The sequence below is a fragment of the Nelumbo nucifera genome, chromosome 2 (genome assembly GCF_055504915.1).
Source record: "Nelumbo nucifera cultivar China Antique chromosome 2, China Antique-T2T, whole genome shotgun sequence".
Classification (NCBI taxonomy): Eukaryota; Viridiplantae; Streptophyta; class Magnoliopsida; order Proteales; family Nelumbonaceae; genus Nelumbo; species Nelumbo nucifera.
Window position 1 is genome coordinate 106,842,788 of NC_142650.1, and position 20,718 is coordinate 106,863,505.

General features: G+C 35.4%; 2 protein-coding genes across 2 annotated transcripts; both read right to left on the reverse strand.

Annotated features, from left to right (window-relative positions):
* Window positions 1-5,456: 5,456 nt before the first annotated feature.
* LOC104603576 (polygalacturonase inhibitor-like) lies at window positions 5,457-6,645 on the reverse strand. Its single transcript, XM_010267641.3, has one exon. It carries the CDS (start codon window positions 6,625-6,627, stop codon window positions 5,656-5,658), a length of 972 nt encoding a protein of 323 aa, XP_010265943.1. The 5' UTR covers window positions 6,628-6,645; the 3' UTR covers window positions 5,457-5,655.
* Window positions 6,646-12,431: 5,786 nt separating this feature from the next.
* On the reverse strand, window positions 12,432-20,269 carry LOC104603467 (aldehyde dehydrogenase family 2 member B7, mitochondrial-like). The gene is made up of 11 exons (XM_010267512.3): window positions 20,184-20,269; window positions 18,913-19,050; window positions 18,617-18,759; window positions 18,349-18,502; window positions 17,984-18,213; window positions 16,374-16,463; window positions 13,756-13,929; window positions 13,535-13,672; window positions 13,119-13,256; window positions 12,967-13,028; window positions 12,432-12,883 (listed from the first exon to the last, which is right to left on the reverse strand). Exons 1-11 carry the CDS (start codon window positions 20,260-20,262, stop codon window positions 12,610-12,612), a joined length of 1,620 nt encoding a protein of 539 aa, XP_010265814.1. The 5' UTR covers window positions 20,263-20,269; the 3' UTR covers window positions 12,432-12,609.
* Between the last annotated feature and the right edge of the window lie 449 nt (window positions 20,270-20,718).

The window sequence follows — 20,718 nt, forward strand, 5'->3', positions numbered from 1 at the left end:
CAACGCAGATTCATTTACAATGTTAGTATTGCTGGAGCAGATTTGATTTATGAGATAATAAGGATTGTTGGGTTCGGTTTTACCTACTCGTTCGGAGCTACACTGGAGAAGACGAAGAAGAAGAAGGAGAGAGCCAAAGAAGAAGCAAAGAATGATACGTTGCCGTCGATTCGCTGGCATTCTGTCGCCGCCGATGGACAAGGGTTTCTCTGTTGTATGGGTAGGGTTCGGTGGAGAAAAAGGGACGAAGGAACTGGAAGCAGAGTCGAAGGAACTGGGAAAAAAGGGGTTCGACTAGTTCGTGCGAACCGGTTCGTTTCCCCGCGAACCAGAGAAGACCGCGTTAACGTGCGTTTGAGCGTTAACATAAACCTAATCGACGTATTGGTGTCGATATGCCATTCGCGGGTGCACTCGTCCATTACACCCACGGGTGTACAGAGAGCGAGCCCATCAAATCCAGCCATTCCTGTGAATCGTGTATGCATATGAGGTTGATCCAGATCACATTGTATCAGTCAATAAGGACTGATACAATTGTTCCACTGTTGGTGGTGGAAATTTTGATCCCACCGTAGAGGCCGGCTTCATATATTAGTTGCCAAGTGCGGAAGTTTACTTCACTGCATTCTTATTCATTTAGGCAATTGGTTCCACTTTACCCTGAACCTAGTCCTTAATCAAAAACTATTAAATCGGTTAAAAAACAATCAGTCAATTTGACAATAGATTTTGGCCATTTTTAAATTTTTATTTTTGAATGTATTTTATTAGAACGGATCATCCATTCAGACTGAATGATTGAACCATTGACTTAAAAACTAGTGAAACGATTTCAGCTTCCGATCGTTTTTTAAAACATTAATTTTATACAGTGCCAATCAAATCAAACAGCTCACGTTGTAGTATTATATAGATTGACTTCAATTCTGCTTATACGTGGTCTTCTATCCTGGATTTTTTACTTCCTACAATTTTGTAAAAAACAACTTAACTGAGAATTGATGAATGCATTTAGCATTCAGCTTTGTTTTCAAAAAAAATAAATAAATAAATAATACGGATAAATACACTGCCTTTCTATTAAAAAATAAATATATAGCATTATTCAAACATAGGCTGTCTAACGTCCAACACTTATATCCTAAATTCAGCCTTAAACCACCAAACCATCTGGTCCGTTTGGTTTGCAGTCGGGATCGGAATTCTCTATAATCAGAATCAGAATAGTCTATTCACATAGTTTGTTTGGTACAAACAGGAATGGGAGTGAAAATTGGAATTGGTAAAATAGGATTTTGTTCCCAAGGGAGGGGAATGGGATTCCAATTCTGCCCAATCAAACAGTTGGAATTGAATCCGATTTTAGACCCCTATTCCCACGAACCAAATGGGGCTTAATACATATTTACATTTAACAGTTTCAAGTAAAAATTAAAAATATATATATATATTCAAAATTAGTATTTTATAAATTAATGAATTAAACAAACTATCAAATTCATATTTATATAAAAAATGATATTAATCTTAATAATTTTATACAAATAAAATATTAACAATAGAATAATAATTTTAGTACTTAAAATTAATAAATTTGTATTGTGCACAATATGTATCTTAAAATTTTTACATAATTTTATAAATTATTAATTGTTTTTTAATTTATACTTTGATCATTGAATTTTTTTTGTTGACTTTTATGTTAATGTAAAAAAGTATAAATAATAAAAAAGAAAATAATTTATATAATGATTAAAATATAATAGGTGCATATTGTGTCTTGAACAATTATTGATACATCATCAATAAAATATAATAGATGCATATGTTTAGTGTTATTAATGTATTTTATGAAATTTGTATGTATTTTCATATTTTCTGTCTATATCCATGTATTTTCAAATCGTATCTATATCCATATCCAAGTTGTTCTATACAATATCTGATACTGATAATTTAATCATTAAAAACAATATGTCAGCAAAGCTTACGTATAAAATAAGTGCTTTAATGGTTTAGCATTGATATCAACCCTTCAGCTGCAGATTATCATATTATGAAGAAGTATATAAACAATGAGACATGAAAATGTTGAAGCAAAGCATGAATTGAAAATGAATTAACCCACCAAATATCAGTTTCCTGGACCAATAATTGAGAGTTGACATGCTCTCTAAACTGGTATCAATCACCATTAACCCGATATTTTGGATTATCCACAACAAATTCAGACTCGAGTTAGCCAATTAACATATAAAGTAAAACTCGGTAGTTATTGGATTTGCCTGTAGCTTCCTAGTGAAGTCAGGAAGGGAACAGTGAAGAGCCCTGAAAAATAAGAGAATTTGTCGTTGCCAGTGTCTTTGTTGCTACTGGAGCTAGCAGCTGTGGATTAGCATTGAAAAATCTAAATCTAATTCAAAATAAAATCAGAAAAAGAGAGAGAATCAGTCGTTGCCAGTGGCTTTGCCGCTACTGGAGCTAGAAATGGATTTGCCTCGAGGAATCTAAACCTAATTCAACACAAGACCAGAAACACAACATAATATACAAATCTATCTAAAGCTGATTAAGCTGATTTGAATAGTTCTAAACCAGTTAAACCAAAGCCCTAATTGGTTAAAATTAAGTAAAAAACAAGAAGGAGATTAAAAAACATAGAATTAAACCAAAAGGTCCAAAACACAATGTTTAGTACTACTTAAACCAAAAGACGATGCATGCACAAACACCTGCTGAAATCTTCTGGGATGAATGGTAATTTCTGTTCGTCTCTTTTTTAACTGCAACCTTTACTGCTACTAAATTGTCTCTTGCTTTGCTCTCTTGTTTTGAATATATATATATATATATAAACTGAGTTAAAAAGAGAAAGATAATAGAAATAGGGGTAATTTTGGAAATAAAAATCAGGGTATTTGGGCGAATCACGACTATCATTCTCCTTTTTATTAATGAAAAAGATGAGAATGTTTAAAAATTATTCTCATTAAACTTTAAAAATTATATTTATATATATAAACTTTAATTTGTGACCAAGATCTACCCTGAACTTTCAGATTTCAGCATTTTCACCCTATCCTATTAAAAGGCTTGACAGAAAGATAAATTTATGAAAATGCCCATTTGAAATTTTGTATTCTTTTGTATTTTTCTATATTTCAGTACTTCTCTCTTTCATTTTTGTCTGTATTTTTTCTTTGATATATTGCGATTTTCATTGTTTCCTCTTTCTTTGTATATATACATTACATTTATATAAAAAACATCTATTTTCTAATTATATATACATGTATACTATAAGCTATGTATATGTACATTTATAAATGAAATTTGCACATGCTTTTAATCAATTATGCTTTAAATTGGGCCATAAAGCCCAATAAAATTGGCTATATAAAAAATATATACATAAATTCTTCCAAACTTAACCAACCCATGCAAACCCAACTAACCTGGCCCGAGCCCAATCCGAATTATGTTGGATTAAGCTTGAATTGAGTCTAGACTGATAAACTTAAACTTAACCTAAGGTTAGGCCAGGGCTTGGGCCCGAGATTTATACCTTTAGGGTTGGCCTGGGTTGATCTTCAACCCGAACCAACTTGCCTGAGTTGCACCCCTAATATCACACTATTGCTACCCTAAGGTACTTGGCGTTTACAGCTTTACTCGATTGAAGTGAACTTTTATTGGGTACAATCAGCAAATACTTTTGGCACTTGCAAGTTGCAACAGCATGGAAAATAAGACAAACTAAAACTATGACTTGGTGAGATCAAGTCTGCTTGAACCGAAAACACACCAATGTTCATACACAGACATAATGATAATCAACAAATCCTTAATGAATTGTCTCTAACGTCAGCTATAACTAGACCTGTTCATGGGTCGGGTCGGGATGGGCTCGGGTCAGGCTTCCACTCTGCATTAATATAATTTTTGTAGGTTCGAATCCGAACCCAGCCCGACCAACAGGCCTACAACTTGGACCCGAGCCTGGCCCTCATAAAAAGCCCGAAGCCCGAGAGAGACAGGGAGAGAAGAATCAACTTACAGAATAGATAGAGAGACTGAGAGAAAGAGAGGAACAAAGAGAAATCTGTTCCACTTCTATGAGAGAGGAAGATAATGAGAGAGAGAGAGGGGGAAGATAACGAGAGAGAGAGAGAGAGAGAGAGAAAAGAGAGGACCTGGTCACTCCACTCGTCAACACTCAAATGACAAACAATCTTACTCTCTTTCGAGAAACCCATTTCTGTGAGACCTGCAGAAACTCTCTTGTTCTATTTCTTGCTTAGATTTTCTGGGCAGTTTCATACTTTTTCTTCTAGCTTTTTCTCTTACCCAGTTCCTACATTTGGAATTCTTCCAGCTCTAGCTATTATACAGGTTCAGAAGGATGAATATTACACTAGGACCGATGTTGTTTCTCTTACTTCTGTTTTCTCTGTTCCTTTCATCCTCTGCTTTGCCATCATGGACAAGTTACACTTTCTGAGAGTCTTCCGTTCTTACAATGATCTTCCCGTTTTGAGTTCCTTTATTAATTGGAACTACAACCCATCTTCACCTTCGGTCATTGGTGGCGCCGGTTAGAGTTGAGAGTGAGAAAGAATGAAATATGAGAAGGGTTCAGTTAGAAATTTAGGGTTTAAAAGCTATATATATATATATATATAAAAGTTGGGTCGGGCCGGGCTTTTGTGACAAATCCCGAGCCCGGCCCGTAAAACAGTCGGGCTCGGGCTTTTAGGCCCGAGGTCAAGCCTGTGGGCTAATAACTATGTGCAAAACCGTCCAAGGGTCGGGTCAAGCCAAGCCGGCCCATTGGGCTACCCGACCCATGAACAGGTCTAGCTATAACTAAGGCCATGTTTGAAGTTCTTAAAAATAAATGCTTATTTGAGCCGGGACCATATGATTAAGCACTTATTGGTGTTTGGAAAATAAGCCTGAAATAAATTCTTATTTTAAAAATAATGACTTATTTTTTAATCCCAAATTTCTAGTTTCTTTTAAGTGCTTATACAATAAGCACTTATTTAACCTTTTTCTTCCAAAATTATCCCTAGTTGAATTTTATAAATTAATCTCATAAAAGTGTTTTTGTAAAAGTACTTTCATAAAAGTTCTTTTATAAAAATACTTTCATAAAAGTGCTTTTATTTAAGTACTTTTGTAAAAGTTCTTTTATTAAAGTGATTTCATAAAAGTACTTAAAAATACGTTCATAAAAGTATTTTTTGTAAAAGTGCTTTCATAAGTGTTTTCATAAAAGCACCTTTGTATAAAGTACTTTTATTAAAGTATTTTTGTAAAAATGCTTCCATATAAGTACTTTCATAAAAGTACTTTTATAAAAATGTTTTCATAAAATTTAAAAGAAAATAAAGGATAAAATAATCACAAATGCTTATTTAAGTACTTATTGTAGAAAAAGACTACCGAATACCAAATATGAAATAAATACTTATTTTTTAAACGTTTGAAAAAATTTCGATGCCAAATGCAAATAAGTGCTTATTGAATAACCACCTATTTTTAAGCACTTATTTTTAACATCAATACTCCCAAACATCGCTTAAAGGCATTTTAAAAAGTAGTTAGATTAATTTCTCTCCCGGATAAACCCTGCTCAAGCTCGCCGGTTTACGACTTGCACTTGTCTGGGAGCGGCGCACCACACAAACACCGATTATGAATAAACCAGCTGGGAATGAACTTCTGAAGCTTCCCACCCACAGGAATCCTCCCGCACAACCGGTTGTAGCTCACATCCAACGCATCTGGTAGAGCCAGCTTGGTGATCTTCTCTGGAATCCTTCCTCGAATCCTGTTATGCGCCAAATACAGAGCCGTCAAGTTCTTTGGAAACCTCACCTTTGACATATCGAACTTGAGCCGATTCCCCGACAAAAGGATCCATCTTGCCTTTCCACTGTCCCTTAGAAACATCGACGCGTCGCCGGCAATCTTGTTGTAGGTCAGGTCGATCAGTTGCACGTTTGAATGGCGCGCGCGAAACGAGTTCGGAATCCTGCCAGAGAGTTTGTTCTCACTGAGTCGAAGATGTTTCAAATTTTTGAGATTTGCGAGGGAAGATGGAATGGGTCCGTAGAGGTGGTTATGGGAGAGATCAAGGTACTCGAGGCTTTTAAGGTGGCCCAAGAATTCTGGGATGCGGCAGGAGAGAGGGGTCCAACTGATATCTAGCGTTTTGAGGTTCTGAAGTTTGGTGAAGGAGTCGGGGATGGATCCAGGCAGGTCGACGTTATTCAAGATGGACATGACTAGGGTTTCAAGGTAGACGAGGTCGCCGATGCCAGCCGGTATTTGGCCGAAGATGGTGGCCATGTAAATTTGCAGCTTGGCGACGCGGTTGGTGTTGGGATCGCAGGTGACGTAGGCCCAGCCACAGCAATCAGTGTCGGGATTCCAGGGGGTGTAGGGGAATGTTTCTGAAATTTTCAGAGAATTCTTGAAGCTTAGGAGGGCCTTTTTATCATCTGGGTGGCAGGCGACCGAAGCAGAGACGGTAGGAGAAGGGAGAGAAGATGAAACGAGGAGAAGAGACAAAAGTAGAGAGAAAAGTGAATAGACATCTCTACTATGAACGTCCATTTCTGCTTCTACCTGAGCTTGAACAGATCAGAAGATGTGGAGGGATTAATTGCAAACCTATAGATATATAGAGGTGGTCGTACCAGTTTCGTTAGTCAAACATAAGAGATTCTTTCGTGTTGTTTGGTTTTTCTTTCCATGTGCTCGACTAGTTGTATCGTTTCTGTTCACTGCTCTCGAGTTGAAACTTTCCCCACACTCCAGTGATCCACGCTTCTGTAGCCTGTAGCTGAGTGTAAATCCTTATATTTTATATTATTTTGTATGTATTTGTACTGACATATATCAAAAAGTTTTTCAAGTGAACTTTTTTACGTTTGTCTCAAATAATCCAATGTGTAGCCTGTAGCTGAGTGTAAATCCTTATATTTCCCCACACTCCAGTGATTACGTTTGTCTCAAATAATCCAATGTGTGGGTGGCCAATTGGTAGTAGGGATACAAATGGATCAGATCGTATTCAAATTAAGATACATCGGAATCCAATTAGACATTATTCATGGCAGATCCGATCGGATCTAATAGGCCTTGATCTGATTTCGGATCATATCAATAAATCGAATCTTTGAATCGGATCTGATCTGATCCTATTTGTTTTGTTTAAAAATTAATAAATTATCAAAAGAAAATTAAAATATACCAATTTAAATAAAGAAAAAACAAAAAATACAAGTATTTTTTAATTATTTTCATCATATATATACATGTTTTTTATAAAAAAAATAAATAATATAACAAATTTATAAAAATATAATATAAATAATATATTTATAAATAAATAAATAACATATATATATATATGTATTATATATATAACATATATCGGATCAAGTCTTCAGATAGGGGGTGATCTAAATCCGATCTGATTTCTAATCGGATCCTATTATCCAATCTAAAAATCTGAACAGAGGTAATTCAAATTCAATCAAATAAAATTAGATCTTAGATCAAATCATGATCCAATCCATTTGCACCCCTAATTGGTAGCTCTAATGAATTCAATTGATTCGTAGCCCTAGCAATCATCCCTGAACAAAACCATCGATCTCTTATATGTTACGTTTTAAGGGTGGCTTGTAACATGAGCTAGTCAAACTTCGTAATAAAATCTACTAGTCCCCATCTCATTGGGTGACAGATCGATTTGTGGTATGAATTGTAAAGAATCTTCAACCAAAAAAAATTGTAAAAATCATCAGATGTCAAACATAACTGGTTTATCAAAAAATTCCAGCTTTACTTTTAACTTCTTACCGTCCTTCAGACTGACTGAACCAAAGCCGGTTCTCTTCACATTGGATTCCATGTGACAATTCAAAGCATCCATACTTTTTGGGGTTAAAGCGTTTTGGTAATAGATTTTTATGGTGATGTTGATTACCAAAAAAAACAAAAAAACAAAAAAAAAAAAAAAGTGATTTTGATGGTGCTGTTGATGTGCCTCAAGGCCCTCAATTAGCAAGCCAAACCATAAACTGTCTTTATTTTCTTAGAAACATGCTTTGACAGTGTTGGGCCAAAGGTGACTTATTTGGTGGATATATTTAAGGGCATTTGGGTAGGGGTGCAACTGGGGTTGGCCCAAGTTTGCATTTTACACTGGTTTGGGCTATGGTCTTCATGTTAGTCCATTCGAATTTTGACAAAAGCCCAATCTGAACCCGCCTATATTGCAACTTTAAATTTGGGTTAACAAACTAGTTTGATTACTAACATAAGGCTGTGTTTGATTTGACAGAAAACAAGATAAACAGAAAGTTAAGCAAAAGTTCTTAATGCTCAAGTCGAAAAGAGTATAAATACAAATATATGGGGTGCAAACCTTGTATTTTGTATTATTTTATATGTGTTTGGTTGCAATTAATAATTATGTGTTTGGTTCTGTAGGCGTTTCTAGATAGGCCGTTTATTTGTATTTTTTCACTTTAAACGTTTCTTATTTTTGTTGTTTGATTGGGCTTCATTGTAAATGTTTTTCACTCTCCACCTCAGATTAATACCCATTAAAGTATGCCACATCAGCATTTTGTTTTAAGAAATGCTAGGGTGTTGGGGGAAACAAGAATTCGACATTTCCCCAAATGCCCCATGCACAAAAGCAAATAGTTGTTTCATTTTGCTTCATATGCAATAAACGCCAATGCGTATGTGGCATTGATGTGGCAACGTTTTTTCAATAAACGCCTACGAAACTAAACACAACCTAAATTTGCACTGATGCAAAACCATGATAGTGCAAATTATTTGGGTATAAATTTTGACCTATTTTTGTTTCAAATTTTAACTTATTTTGTTTGATTGCAATACAAATGAAGTAATTAAAACATGAAGCAAAATAAAGTAAAATCCAAAACAAAATTAAACAAGAATTGCATTTTTTACATTTGCATTTTCATGCATTTATACTAGTGCAAATAAATTTGCACTGCAACCAAATACAACCTTAGGAGTTAGGAGGGCCATCTTATCATACAGTTTGCAACAAAGTGGACATTAGCAAATAAGGTAAGACTAGCAGAGAGTCCCTGCTTCACAGGGGCTGGACTGGAATTATAACATTGCTATTTGATACATTAAAAAAGATAAAATTGTTTCTTAATAAGAAACTTGCAATTATAAGTACTTAAGTCATCTTGAAACACATATAAAGACTTAAAAGAAATCATCATGTGCTTCAGCAAAATATCTCATAAAAAAAAAAAGCACTTAATCATACAGTGATAAATCTGAATTCTACTTCATAACTGTCCTTGTTTCACACCGAGAATTCCCGGTTGAGATAATGTGTCTTTGAACTAAAGTGCTCGATGAAATAATCAACCCCTACTACACATGTAACTGGGTCAAAAGATCCATATGTAAATAGCAAGTATTGTATTTCATGCAATATACATTATATAATCGAGCCAAACCAGATTTTATCATGCATATACATTATACAATCGAACCAAACCAGATTTTTTCTGTCATGGATGGTGCGCAAAGGACAAGGATAAAGAATTTGAATAAATTAATTATTCAAGGAAACTCAAGAATGATGAATTGGATTGTTGCATGGGGAGAGGCAGCTCTGTGGTGATACTGAAATGAAATTAAGAAATTCAGATGGTTGACTAAAGATATGGAAGTATGATTCCAATGGGTGCAAAGGGCTGCTTACAGTATGGCTGATACCTTAGCATAACAAGATCAAATTTTTGTAGGTACAATTGTAACAAAAGAATGGACAAGAGATAATAGCCTTTGACCTCTCCAGTCCAAAGGGTAAAAATGGTTGATTACTGATAAAAAAAAAAAAAAAAATCTATTGTCTGAAAAAGATAAATTTTCTCTTTTACCTCCTTTCATTTCCTTCCCAAGAGGGTAAAAAGCAGAGGTGACAGAAAGCAAAACTGGCCCCACTCTCCTAAAAGAAAATCTTTTCATTTCTTTTTCTCTTTCTTTTTCCATTTCTTATCTTTCTCACATTTCCTTTTCAACCAAACACTGTAAAACTTTGCCCAGTTTTTTTTTACAGCAACAGTTGGAGAAATTAGAGATGGAAGGCTTGATTGTTTCCCCCATGATTCTTTGGAAAGCCCTGTATTAGGTAGATGAATTTGCTAGTAGCAACACAAAATACGATTCTCCTACAACCTCCCATGCATTGTTATGAAAATATCTATTTTCCATGGCCATAGGAGTAGATATTTCTGAATAAACAAATTTAAGACATTGGTGTTTGAGAAATTAGAGATGTAAGGCTTGACTGTGTCCTCCATGATTCTTTAGAAAGTCCTGTATCAGGTAGATGAATTTGCTAGTAGCAACACAAAATACAATTCTCCTACAACCTCTCATGCATAATTATGAAAATATCTATTTTCCATGAGAGTAGATATTTCTGAATTAACAAATTTAAGACCTTGGTGCTTCATTTTCTAATTAAATTTGATCTCAAATCAACTTAACCATCTAAGGAATGTTGTTGTTATCCTTTTCTACTACCATGATTTAGGTGCTAGCTTTTAACTCTATGTGTGGTGCACGATTCCAACTAGTAAGTTGCATCTATGGTGCATTTATAAGAAAACCAAATTTTTGGATGGTTCCACATCTCATGGTAAAAAATTGTCTGCTGGGTTTACAAAGATCAAACAGTTCTTGCACCATTTTCGTCCCTACTTAAATTTTTGTTGTTTACCAATGATTGTTTAAAGAACAAATATAGTCTTTCCTTCACATCTAAGGCTGCATTTGCCATTCCTTATTTTAAGGACTTATCTCATTTTTGCAATGATATATGCAATTCTGTGTTCACATTTTATTTTTTTTACATTTTAGTTATTCCTTCATTTTTCAACGGTTAGTAATTGTATCCCGATATGTCACACTTTATATAAACCATTAAATTATGGTTTTTACATTTAAATGACTTATTTACAATTATATAAAATATGTAAATATAGTTAGTAATATATTTTTTTAAGATTTATTTGAATTTTTTACCATATTTATGCATATCTTGATTTTTCATCAGTATCCAAAGCATATCTCAATACATCTCTTAAAATTGTCTTTCCGATACACCTTACTTTTCCGATACTTTGAACCTTGAATTGGCCAGAAGATGGTCTTTGGACTTGCTCAAGTGTACTCATCCTCCCAAGCATCAAAATTCTCACTCCTCATCCTCCCAATCCTTACGCTTTTCCATTCTGACTTGCTCATTCTCCTTCCTTGCAAGGGGGAGGACTATCATAATGGAATATAATGTCCCGATATGTCACTTTATATAAACCATTAAATTATGATTTTTACATTTAAATGACTAATTTACAATTATATAAAATATGTAAATATAGTTAGTAATATATTTTTTTAAGATTTATTTGAATTTTTTACCATATTTATGTATATCTTGATTTTTCATCCGTATCTAAAGCGTATCTCGATACGTCTCTTAAAATTGTCTTTCCGATACACCTTATGTTTCCGATACTTTGAACCTTGAATTGGCCAAAAGATGGTCCTTGGACTTGCTCAAGTGTACTCATCCTCCCAAGCGTCAAAACTCTCACTCCTCATCCTCCCAATCCTTACGCTTTTCCATTCTGACTTGCTCATTCTCCTTCCTTGCAAGGGGGAGGACTATCATAATGAAATCTAATGTCTAACTCCTGTTTTTTAATGTTGGTATATTTTTCGCTTCAGGAATGAAACGCGAAGAAGCTAAAACCAAAGGAGCATTTCTTTTTTTTAGTGCAAACCCTGTTATCAGGCTTGACTAGGAATTCGAGGGTGGTTAGGAGGAAATGAAGATGGAAGGCAGAAGCAACAGATAGTTGCTCTGGTTAAGGAAGCATCTACATTCTGAAGTTAAAACTTCAAAAAGAGAAGGATAGACCGATAGAGAGTGGATTCCATATGATGAGTCCTGCATTATGAATCATATTAGCATTCTATGTCGAATTGGATCTTCACATTTTGGATTTCAAAGTTCGGCATTGGATTGGATTTCAGATATTTGAGTTCAGGTCATATTGGGATTCGAATTGGATTGGATCAATATCCACTTTATTCAAAAATTCCTACTCCAATCCCAATCTTATTATAGTTTATACATCTGCAAAATTATAAAAGGAATGGTTTACTTAGAAAAGACAGAGATTACGAAGGCTTCATATAATTAGAGGCAAGAGAGTTCCTATTTCATCGCTGGGATGGATTATGTTGCAGAGGGCCCTTGCTCAAGTCAAGTCATTTGTGCGAAAACTCCCCAAGACACTACACAATGTGGGTTCAACCATGGATTCTGAATATGATTTTTAACTTGAAGCTCTGGCAGAAATGATTTTATTTGCACAAGGGCTCTTAGCAACAGAATTCATATAGGTAGATTGCTAATATACTCAACTACAGAAGCATGTAGTTTTCAATACAAAGATGCATGCCTCTTAGCATTATTATAAGCAGAGGCATGGGACAACATCAGGAGGTAGATCATAACCAGGCTGGATTCTTCAACGGGGACACAACGGCTTTCACCTGTAAGTAGTTGTTTAAGCAATAGGCTCCCTTCTCTCTGCCCTTTCCACTCATCTTGTACCCACCAAAAGGAATTGCGGCATCAAAGACAAAATAACAATTAATCCATACTGTCCCAACTCTCAATGAACGCATCAAGGTATTGGCGGTCTCTATGTTGTTAGTGAAGACTCCTGCAGCCAGTCCATACCGAGATTTGTTTGCCCTTTGGATCACATCATCAAGGTCTCTGTTATCAATGAAAACATGAGTAAAAGGAACTATATCCTCTCACAGACCAATGGTAGAATGTATTTACAGTTTGTAGCTCACTTGAATTTCAAGATGGACTGCACTGGGCCAAAGATCTCCTCAGTGGCAATTGCCATGTCATCCTAATTGGCGCATTAATAAAGATCGTGTTAGTCTTAGTAGCAATTCATCTATTATGGTTGAAGCTGTTAGTGGAATGGTATGGGCAATACCTGGACATCTGAGAAAACGGTGGGCTGAATAAAGTAGCCTTTGGTACCGAACCTTTCACCCCCAGTTTCAAGGGTAGCACCACTTTCAATGCCAGACCTTATGCAACTTAGGATCTTCTCAAACTGCGCTTTGTCAATCTAAGACATTCACAGGGCCATAAAGCTGTGAGGACTTGAAATACTTTGTAGTACTTAGCAGGAGGAACAGATGTGTTACGTAAATGCAAAATGACAAATGCATTATGCAGGTCAAGGCATTCCAGGGATGAGCAATTTCATTAAAGGTTCAAATGACCCATAACGATGAAGGTATCATATAATTGCCCAAAAGGATGAATTTCTTACGATCTATAAAAAGTATAAGTGCATGTGTGTATGTGTTGGAGAGACGAGGGGAAGATGGGTGACCAAACTACCTGAGGACCTTGTTCTACACCCTTCTTGAAGGGATCACCAACGATACGTCTCATAGCACGTGCCTTGGATTTCTCTATGAACTCATCATATACGCGTTCATGAACAAATGTACGAGACCCAGCACAACAACATTGTCCCTGCAAGAAGACTTTATGATCAATAATTACTCAGGATATCAAACTCAGTTTTGCCAAAAGAAAAAGTGAAATAATTGAAGAACCTGATTAAAGAACACAGCCGAGTGAGCAAGTTCAACAGCCTTATCAATATCAGCATCCTCACATACAATGAAAGGGGATTTCCCTCCGAGCTCTAATGTCACTGCCTTAAGATTGCTTTTTGAAGCTAATTCAAGTATAATCTTACCAGTACCAGTTGATCCTGTGAAGGCAATCTGCAAAGGGATTTTGAGTTAAGAGTTGCAAACAGAATCAGGAGTGAAGAGACAAATGTCTCAGATTTTTAGTATTCCCATTTATCCAAACTTAACGATATAGTAGTCAGTCTATCCTTCATCTCTATATCCTACTAATTTATTATCTACAGAACCCAAAGATTAAAACTTCGTCACATATCGACCGATATGTATGTATTGAGGCCCCTCCAATATGCCCCTATACTCATAACTCACTCAAATGATTAACATTTACAGAAATAGACAAAATGTGTCATAAATACAACAATATTTAGATAAATACAGAAACATCTGGAAAAAGCAGAAATGGTTCAAAATTCTATGCTATAACATACCCAAAGAAATAACATATATAACAATGAATGAGGTGTGGGAATAGAATCACTCCAAGGTGTGGGAATCACTCACCAGTCACCACTTTAGCATAAGCTGTAAAATTTCAAATAAACTCCATAAATTCATTCCTCCATCTTTTTGCACTACACCCCGTCTATAGGGAGTGATCAATCCTACTGGAACTAGGAAAATGGAAATTAAAGATTTTCTACTATCATAAGCAAACTCCTAAACTACTTACCACGTGGACTATGAAACTTTAAACTAAACTATGACTTGTCAAATCAGATTCTAAGGCTAGACCAATTAAAAAACATGTAAAATGATCTAAATAACCCTGTCATCCAAAAAAACAAAAGACATAATATTTTCATAAATTTTCAGTTTTGACTTGTTTGCTCATGCATCGGTATGTGTTGCAATTTGAGTTGTCTTAGGTGATCCACACAATTTCTCATTCAATGCATGTGGACCCAATCCCTGACTCCCATTTAAATGATTATTTTAAAATATGTTGTGGATTGAAATTTATTGTTTTATGAAGTGTATTACATATGGAAGCATCTTAATGTCCAGTATCATAGCATAATCTTCTAAGTTTTACATCACAGCATTATAACTGGAAACATACACTGTGAATGTTGTTCAAGGTTCTGTCAGTTTATTTAGCCATCTAGAAAACTAGAACAAAATGTTCTGATCATAAAAATTGATCACATACATTTGGTAAGCTCCAAGCTGTAGGTTTCCAGATTAATCATCACCAATGTCATCTCTTACAGTTACCCTGCTGCTGAACAGGGCCAATGTAAATATTCTTATATGCATAATAGACCTGGTGTTTCTTTTCATGAGTTTGTAATTCCATATCTTGGCATATAGAAGTACAACATCCTCAACATTAATTGATTATCTGATTAAAAGGAAGCATAACCTTGTTTCAGCCTTTATCTTACAACACAATGTGTTCATAAAACAAGTCTAAATCTTACTTCAATTGTGATGAGATACACTGATATGGTCTGTACTCCAATGCTTTATTGCAGTAACCCCTTACCCCCTCAAACTCACGGGGAGCAAAAATCAACATTAGTTTGCAGAACAATCCAGTTAATAGAAAGCATAAAATCAAATATTAGATCCCTGATTAAAGACGTGGTCAAAACTGATAACCATTGACCAATTAAATAATTTCTTAAGTTTGGCAGAGATGTGATCCATTTGAGAGTGTGTAGTTTGTTTCTTGATTTTGCTGCTAAGCTTGATCTAAATGAAAGAAATGCAATGATACCTATTAACATAGGAAAGAAAGAAAGCCTAGACTTATATATGAAAAGGTAGTGCCACAATCAAAGTTACTCTCTGTGGGAGAGTTGAGAAAAGAAAGTAAGCCTAAGCTGGATAAGAGACGGAATTCTTGAGCTAAAATAGGTTAATACAACCTGTGAAAAGAACATATATAAGTCTCTATGTAGGACATTGATGGAGCTAAATAATGGCTTATAACAAGCCTGAAAAAAGCCTTAATGAGCCAATGAAGTGGGCACTATGGGCCAGAACTTTTAAAAAGAGATACCTGTTAACTCTATGTTTCATTCTCTTATGACCCAATGAGCAGAAGAAAATGACAAATCTGAAGCAACTTATGTCCACATAGAGGGAGTTATGGTGGCAGCAGAGGCAAACCACTTAAAAATAAAATAAAATAAAAACAGAACTCGGGCCCGATAAGGAGAGCCTGAGGTCTGGTTTATCGAACTCTAACCTTAATCTCATCCTACCTAAACAAGTCTATTATAATATAATTTCCACATGAGATACACTAATATGTGTCTTATACATGTACACTTTTTAGGATATCATTCACCAAACATACTTCTCAGCAATGCTGAGTCCATATGTCCAGTTGATGGTAGACAAGACCATGATCCAGATCCTTACAGTTTATATACAAGTTAATTCATTATACTAGTGGCTCGTGCTGGATTATGATATAAAATTATAGAAGAATGATGTCTATGAATACAGAAATATTGTTCTGCACCTATGTTTCAGAACATCTCAAGAATAAAATTCCTTATAAATACCTTGTCCACATCCATATGACTGGCGAGAGCTGCACCAGCAGTTGGACCAAATCCAGAAATTATATTTAAAACACCTGGAGGAAGACCAGCCTGTCACCAAAAAAAAAAAGAAAAAAGGAACAAGAGAACATATCAGAATGTAAAGTAAGCCACACATAAAAACAGAGAAAGATTACCATCAACTAAAAAGCACATTCATCAAAACATAAAAAGGACAATTACGAAACCAACATTATGGATGCCCACCAAATTTTAATGGTTATTGTAAAGCAGCAAGTTTTTTCTCAGTTAAGCATGATGTATCATATATCAGAAAAATACATAGTGTAAAGATGGGAAAAATAAATGCCAGTTCACAAATCTATGAAGATTTGAATATTCAAGGACAGAATACATGAAAAGTATGTAACCCTACAGAAACTGTATAGGCAAGACATGCTCTGAATAATGCCTGCAACTGCAAGTTGCATAGGCTGCAATCATGAATAATAAGGCTAACTACTTTCTCCATACTTGGAGGAGCGTATGTATGCCTTCTGCATATTCTGCAGTTTGGCATCATTTAAAAGCGTACACAAAACATCTAGGTATTAAAATCATGGATGTCTTTGGCTAATATTCTGTTAACATGGAGGCATAATTGAACAGAAGTCAGAATGGTAAATCCCTTGGGATGTCTTTGATATCTGAATTAATCATACAACAAAGCCATCAACTACTCCAAAATGATGAACTCTGTTTCTCATTTATTTGTATGAGCTCTAAGAGGTATTCAAATGTGAAAGACGTAACTTTTGGAATTTTTTTAAATTGTCTCTAAGGCTCAGTTTGAAAGGAGTACAATTACAAATATGTAGAGTGCAAAACCTTGTATTTTGTATGTATTTGAACTGAACTGTACATATTTGTATTGTACTCTTTCCAAACTGAGACTAAAGTGCATATGTGGGTGCACAAGTGGATGAGAGAATCACTATATATTCAAAGGGTGCCTTTGTTCCACTGTGCCTAAATTATAACAGCTGTTTAGTAAAGTTACTCATTGGAATGAAAAGGTACATGTCGGAGGTATTGTGCCTAGTCTAGTCATAAAATGACACAAACTTTACCTGAGAGATTCCCGAAACTTGAAAAAGAAAACAATTGCAATCTCAAAACCCTATCCTCTTGAATGCTCTTCCTCTCTTGTTCTCTCATTGTTTTTTTTTTCCCCTTTATTGTTTGGAGATGATACATTCTTTCAAATGATTGCCACTTAAAGTAGAGGGAAAACAATTGAAATATCAAAACTCTATCCTCTTGAATGTTCATCTCTTCTTCCTTAATCATTTTTCTTCTATTTTATTGGGCAGTTGTTTCGCCACAATTGGATGAATTATAGCCTTTTGTCATGAAACTAGTTCATAGACAATGTATCCAAGGTGCAGAAATTCCCTCAGATACCTGCAGTTTTTAGAATATCTTGTTAATAGTGGGGAAATTCACTGTTTCAAAGGCAGTATCTTAAGTGGTACACTTTGCATTTAATTGTTACATGCAACTTGATCAAATTCTCCAACAAAGAGTCATGGGGAAGAGAATATGAGAAACATAACACTTCATACACATACCTCATGGAATAACTTTGATACATAGAGAGCAGATAATGGTGTATGCTCTGCAGTCTTCAACACAACAGTGTTACCGCATGCTAGTGCTGGCCCAACTTTCCAAGCATACATCATAAGAGGAAAGTTCCATGGAATAATCTGCCCAGCAACACCAATTGGTTCATGCAGGGTTTGAACATGGTATGGTCCATCAGCTGGGACTGTGAGACCATGAATCTTGTCTGCCCAACCTGGAAATTTTGCAAATAAAAGTATTAAAATCTTCAACAAAAATTTGTAGATCATAAAGGGGCTCACTAAGATATAAAATACATGTAGCAATAGCAAGTATAAAAATATTAACAAACTGTTTCAATTTTTCCTACCAGCAAAGTATCGAAAGAGACGTGTCATCTTTGGTATTTCAACATTTGCAGTGTGCTCATAAGGCTTTCCACTATCCCAGGTCTCAAGTGCTGCTATTTCATCATTGTGCTTTTCAAGTAAGTCAGCAAAGCGGTATATTATCTTTGATCTTTCCTGAGAAAAGCCAACAAGAGAGAGTAGATACATAATTTTAGTACAATGTAAGAATCCTCTAGTAAACTATATTGACTTTAAGAAATAATAGTCATAATGGTTAGGTAAGAATACATATGCGGTCATCCTTGGCCATGGTCCATCATCAAATGCCTCTCGAGCAGCAAAGACAGCACGGTTTATATCTTCCTCATCACCTTCAGCAACATGAGTAATCAGGTCTCCTGATCTTGGATCGAAGGTTGGAAATGTTCTCCCTAAATCCAGAGGAAAACACCATCAATTCTGCATAGATGATTAGTTGACAAAAGGAGCATTGAAGTAACAATATAAGATGTTGTGAGGTATCTACAGCAACGAATGAAAAACTATGTATTTTTCTTATTAGATAAAAGCATAGATAAGCCCACCAGATGCTGCATCCACAAATTGCCCATTGATTAACAGCTGGGTATGTTCTACTTGAACAGGAGGAATGATTACTTCTTCTTCAGTCAAAGCAGCAGTGCTAAACCGAGAGATGTCTCTGCCCCAGCTTGGATTTCTGCCTGAAAAAAAAAGTATATTTCATTATTGATTTAGTATTCAGTAATTGAATCTTTTGACACAATATAACAAACGAAAGTAAATAAACTGATTATCACAAAACTGTAAATGAGAAGAATTCAGGCAGTTGAAATAACCAACACACAAAATTCACAAGCACAAGCAGAGTTTCAACCATATAGAAATAAAAAATAAATAGCACTTGAGTGCAGGAGCTCTATTGTTTTCTATTTCAACTTAATATTGTATAGAATCAAAAAGAACCCAAAAGGAGGAATCTAAGGTCTGAAAAGAGAGATTTAGCTCTTCCTTCAGCGTACCTACTTTTTTTTTATGAAATTGAAACTTGTACAAAACAGAGAGGAAAACTGAAAATATCAAAGATCTAGCTTTTCCTCAGTCATGATGCTAACAAACCAAAAAATTCACTAAATGTAGCCTGTGTTAATGTCAACCTGTTTAAATATATCGAGATTTCTGCTCTTCATTATTCTGAGTGAATCAATGCATTGTACCAAGGGTTTAAACTGGGTTAAAACGAGATTTATAAATTAAACTAGAAATAGTATTAAAACAATCTAAAAATTAGAAATCCCCATATCCAAACACATCAAACAAAAAAAACAAACACAACAACCATCAAAAACATTCCCAGCAATTAACGGCGAAACCAACAAAAAAAAAAAAAAAAACTGAAAATTTTATTACATCCTGACCCTTTTACCTTCCTCAACGAAAAACGAGTTATTGATCACAGATCACTTAAGACCAAACATTCCTCTAAGGAAAATCTCTCTTCGAAGTCTATACAGAAAACTAAAGAAACGCAAGTTCTGCATTTCTATGGAAGTGAAATGGGTTTTTACGGTACCTTGGCACCGTGAAACATTGTAGAGCTGTACAAAGTTGCAAACCGTGCTGTAATATTGAACTTCAACCCCATGTTAGGCTGCCAGGGGTGCAACATTGCAGCACGATGTGCAACCTGCCAGATCTTATTTTGACGATACCAAGGCACCTTGAAACGTGTCCGTACCGCATAAGGCCTCCTAATTAGAAAACAAACTTGTTCAGATAGAAAGAAAATCAAAACGCACTTCAGAAATCAAAACACCCCAACAGAAATCATCGTTACCCGGAGAGAGTAACGAAGCTGCAGAAGCAGAAGAAGCAGCTAAGGACCGAGAGAGTGATAACACCCTTCGTATCGCCATGGCCCAAATCTCTCTCTCTCTCTCTCTCCCTCTCTCTGTGTGCTTCTCAGAGTAGAGAGAATGCAAAAAGGTGAGTGAAAACACTCACTGGGGGGGAAGAAAAATAAAATAAAAGGGAACAGAAGATAAGGATTCACCAATCAATGAATTAGTGTAAGGTGCCACATGGACAAATTATGAAACGAGAAAAGCAAGCATGACAGACTGATAAGCAATGCTCCATTATTGCGTTTTGTATAAGATAGTAGAAGACAAGCACTTTCTGGGTGCAATTACGTCAGATTACCTGTTCATTATCGTACCAGAATTCGATTTTTTCACGGCAACCTTTATCTTTTCTTTGCTCATGTGTTGATCGAGATGATTGTATTTTCTTCAGAAAATATCACGTCTGCCACCTTGATCTGACCACACTCCAAATTTTAATAAACAGTCCATCAAGAAAAGAGAAGCGTT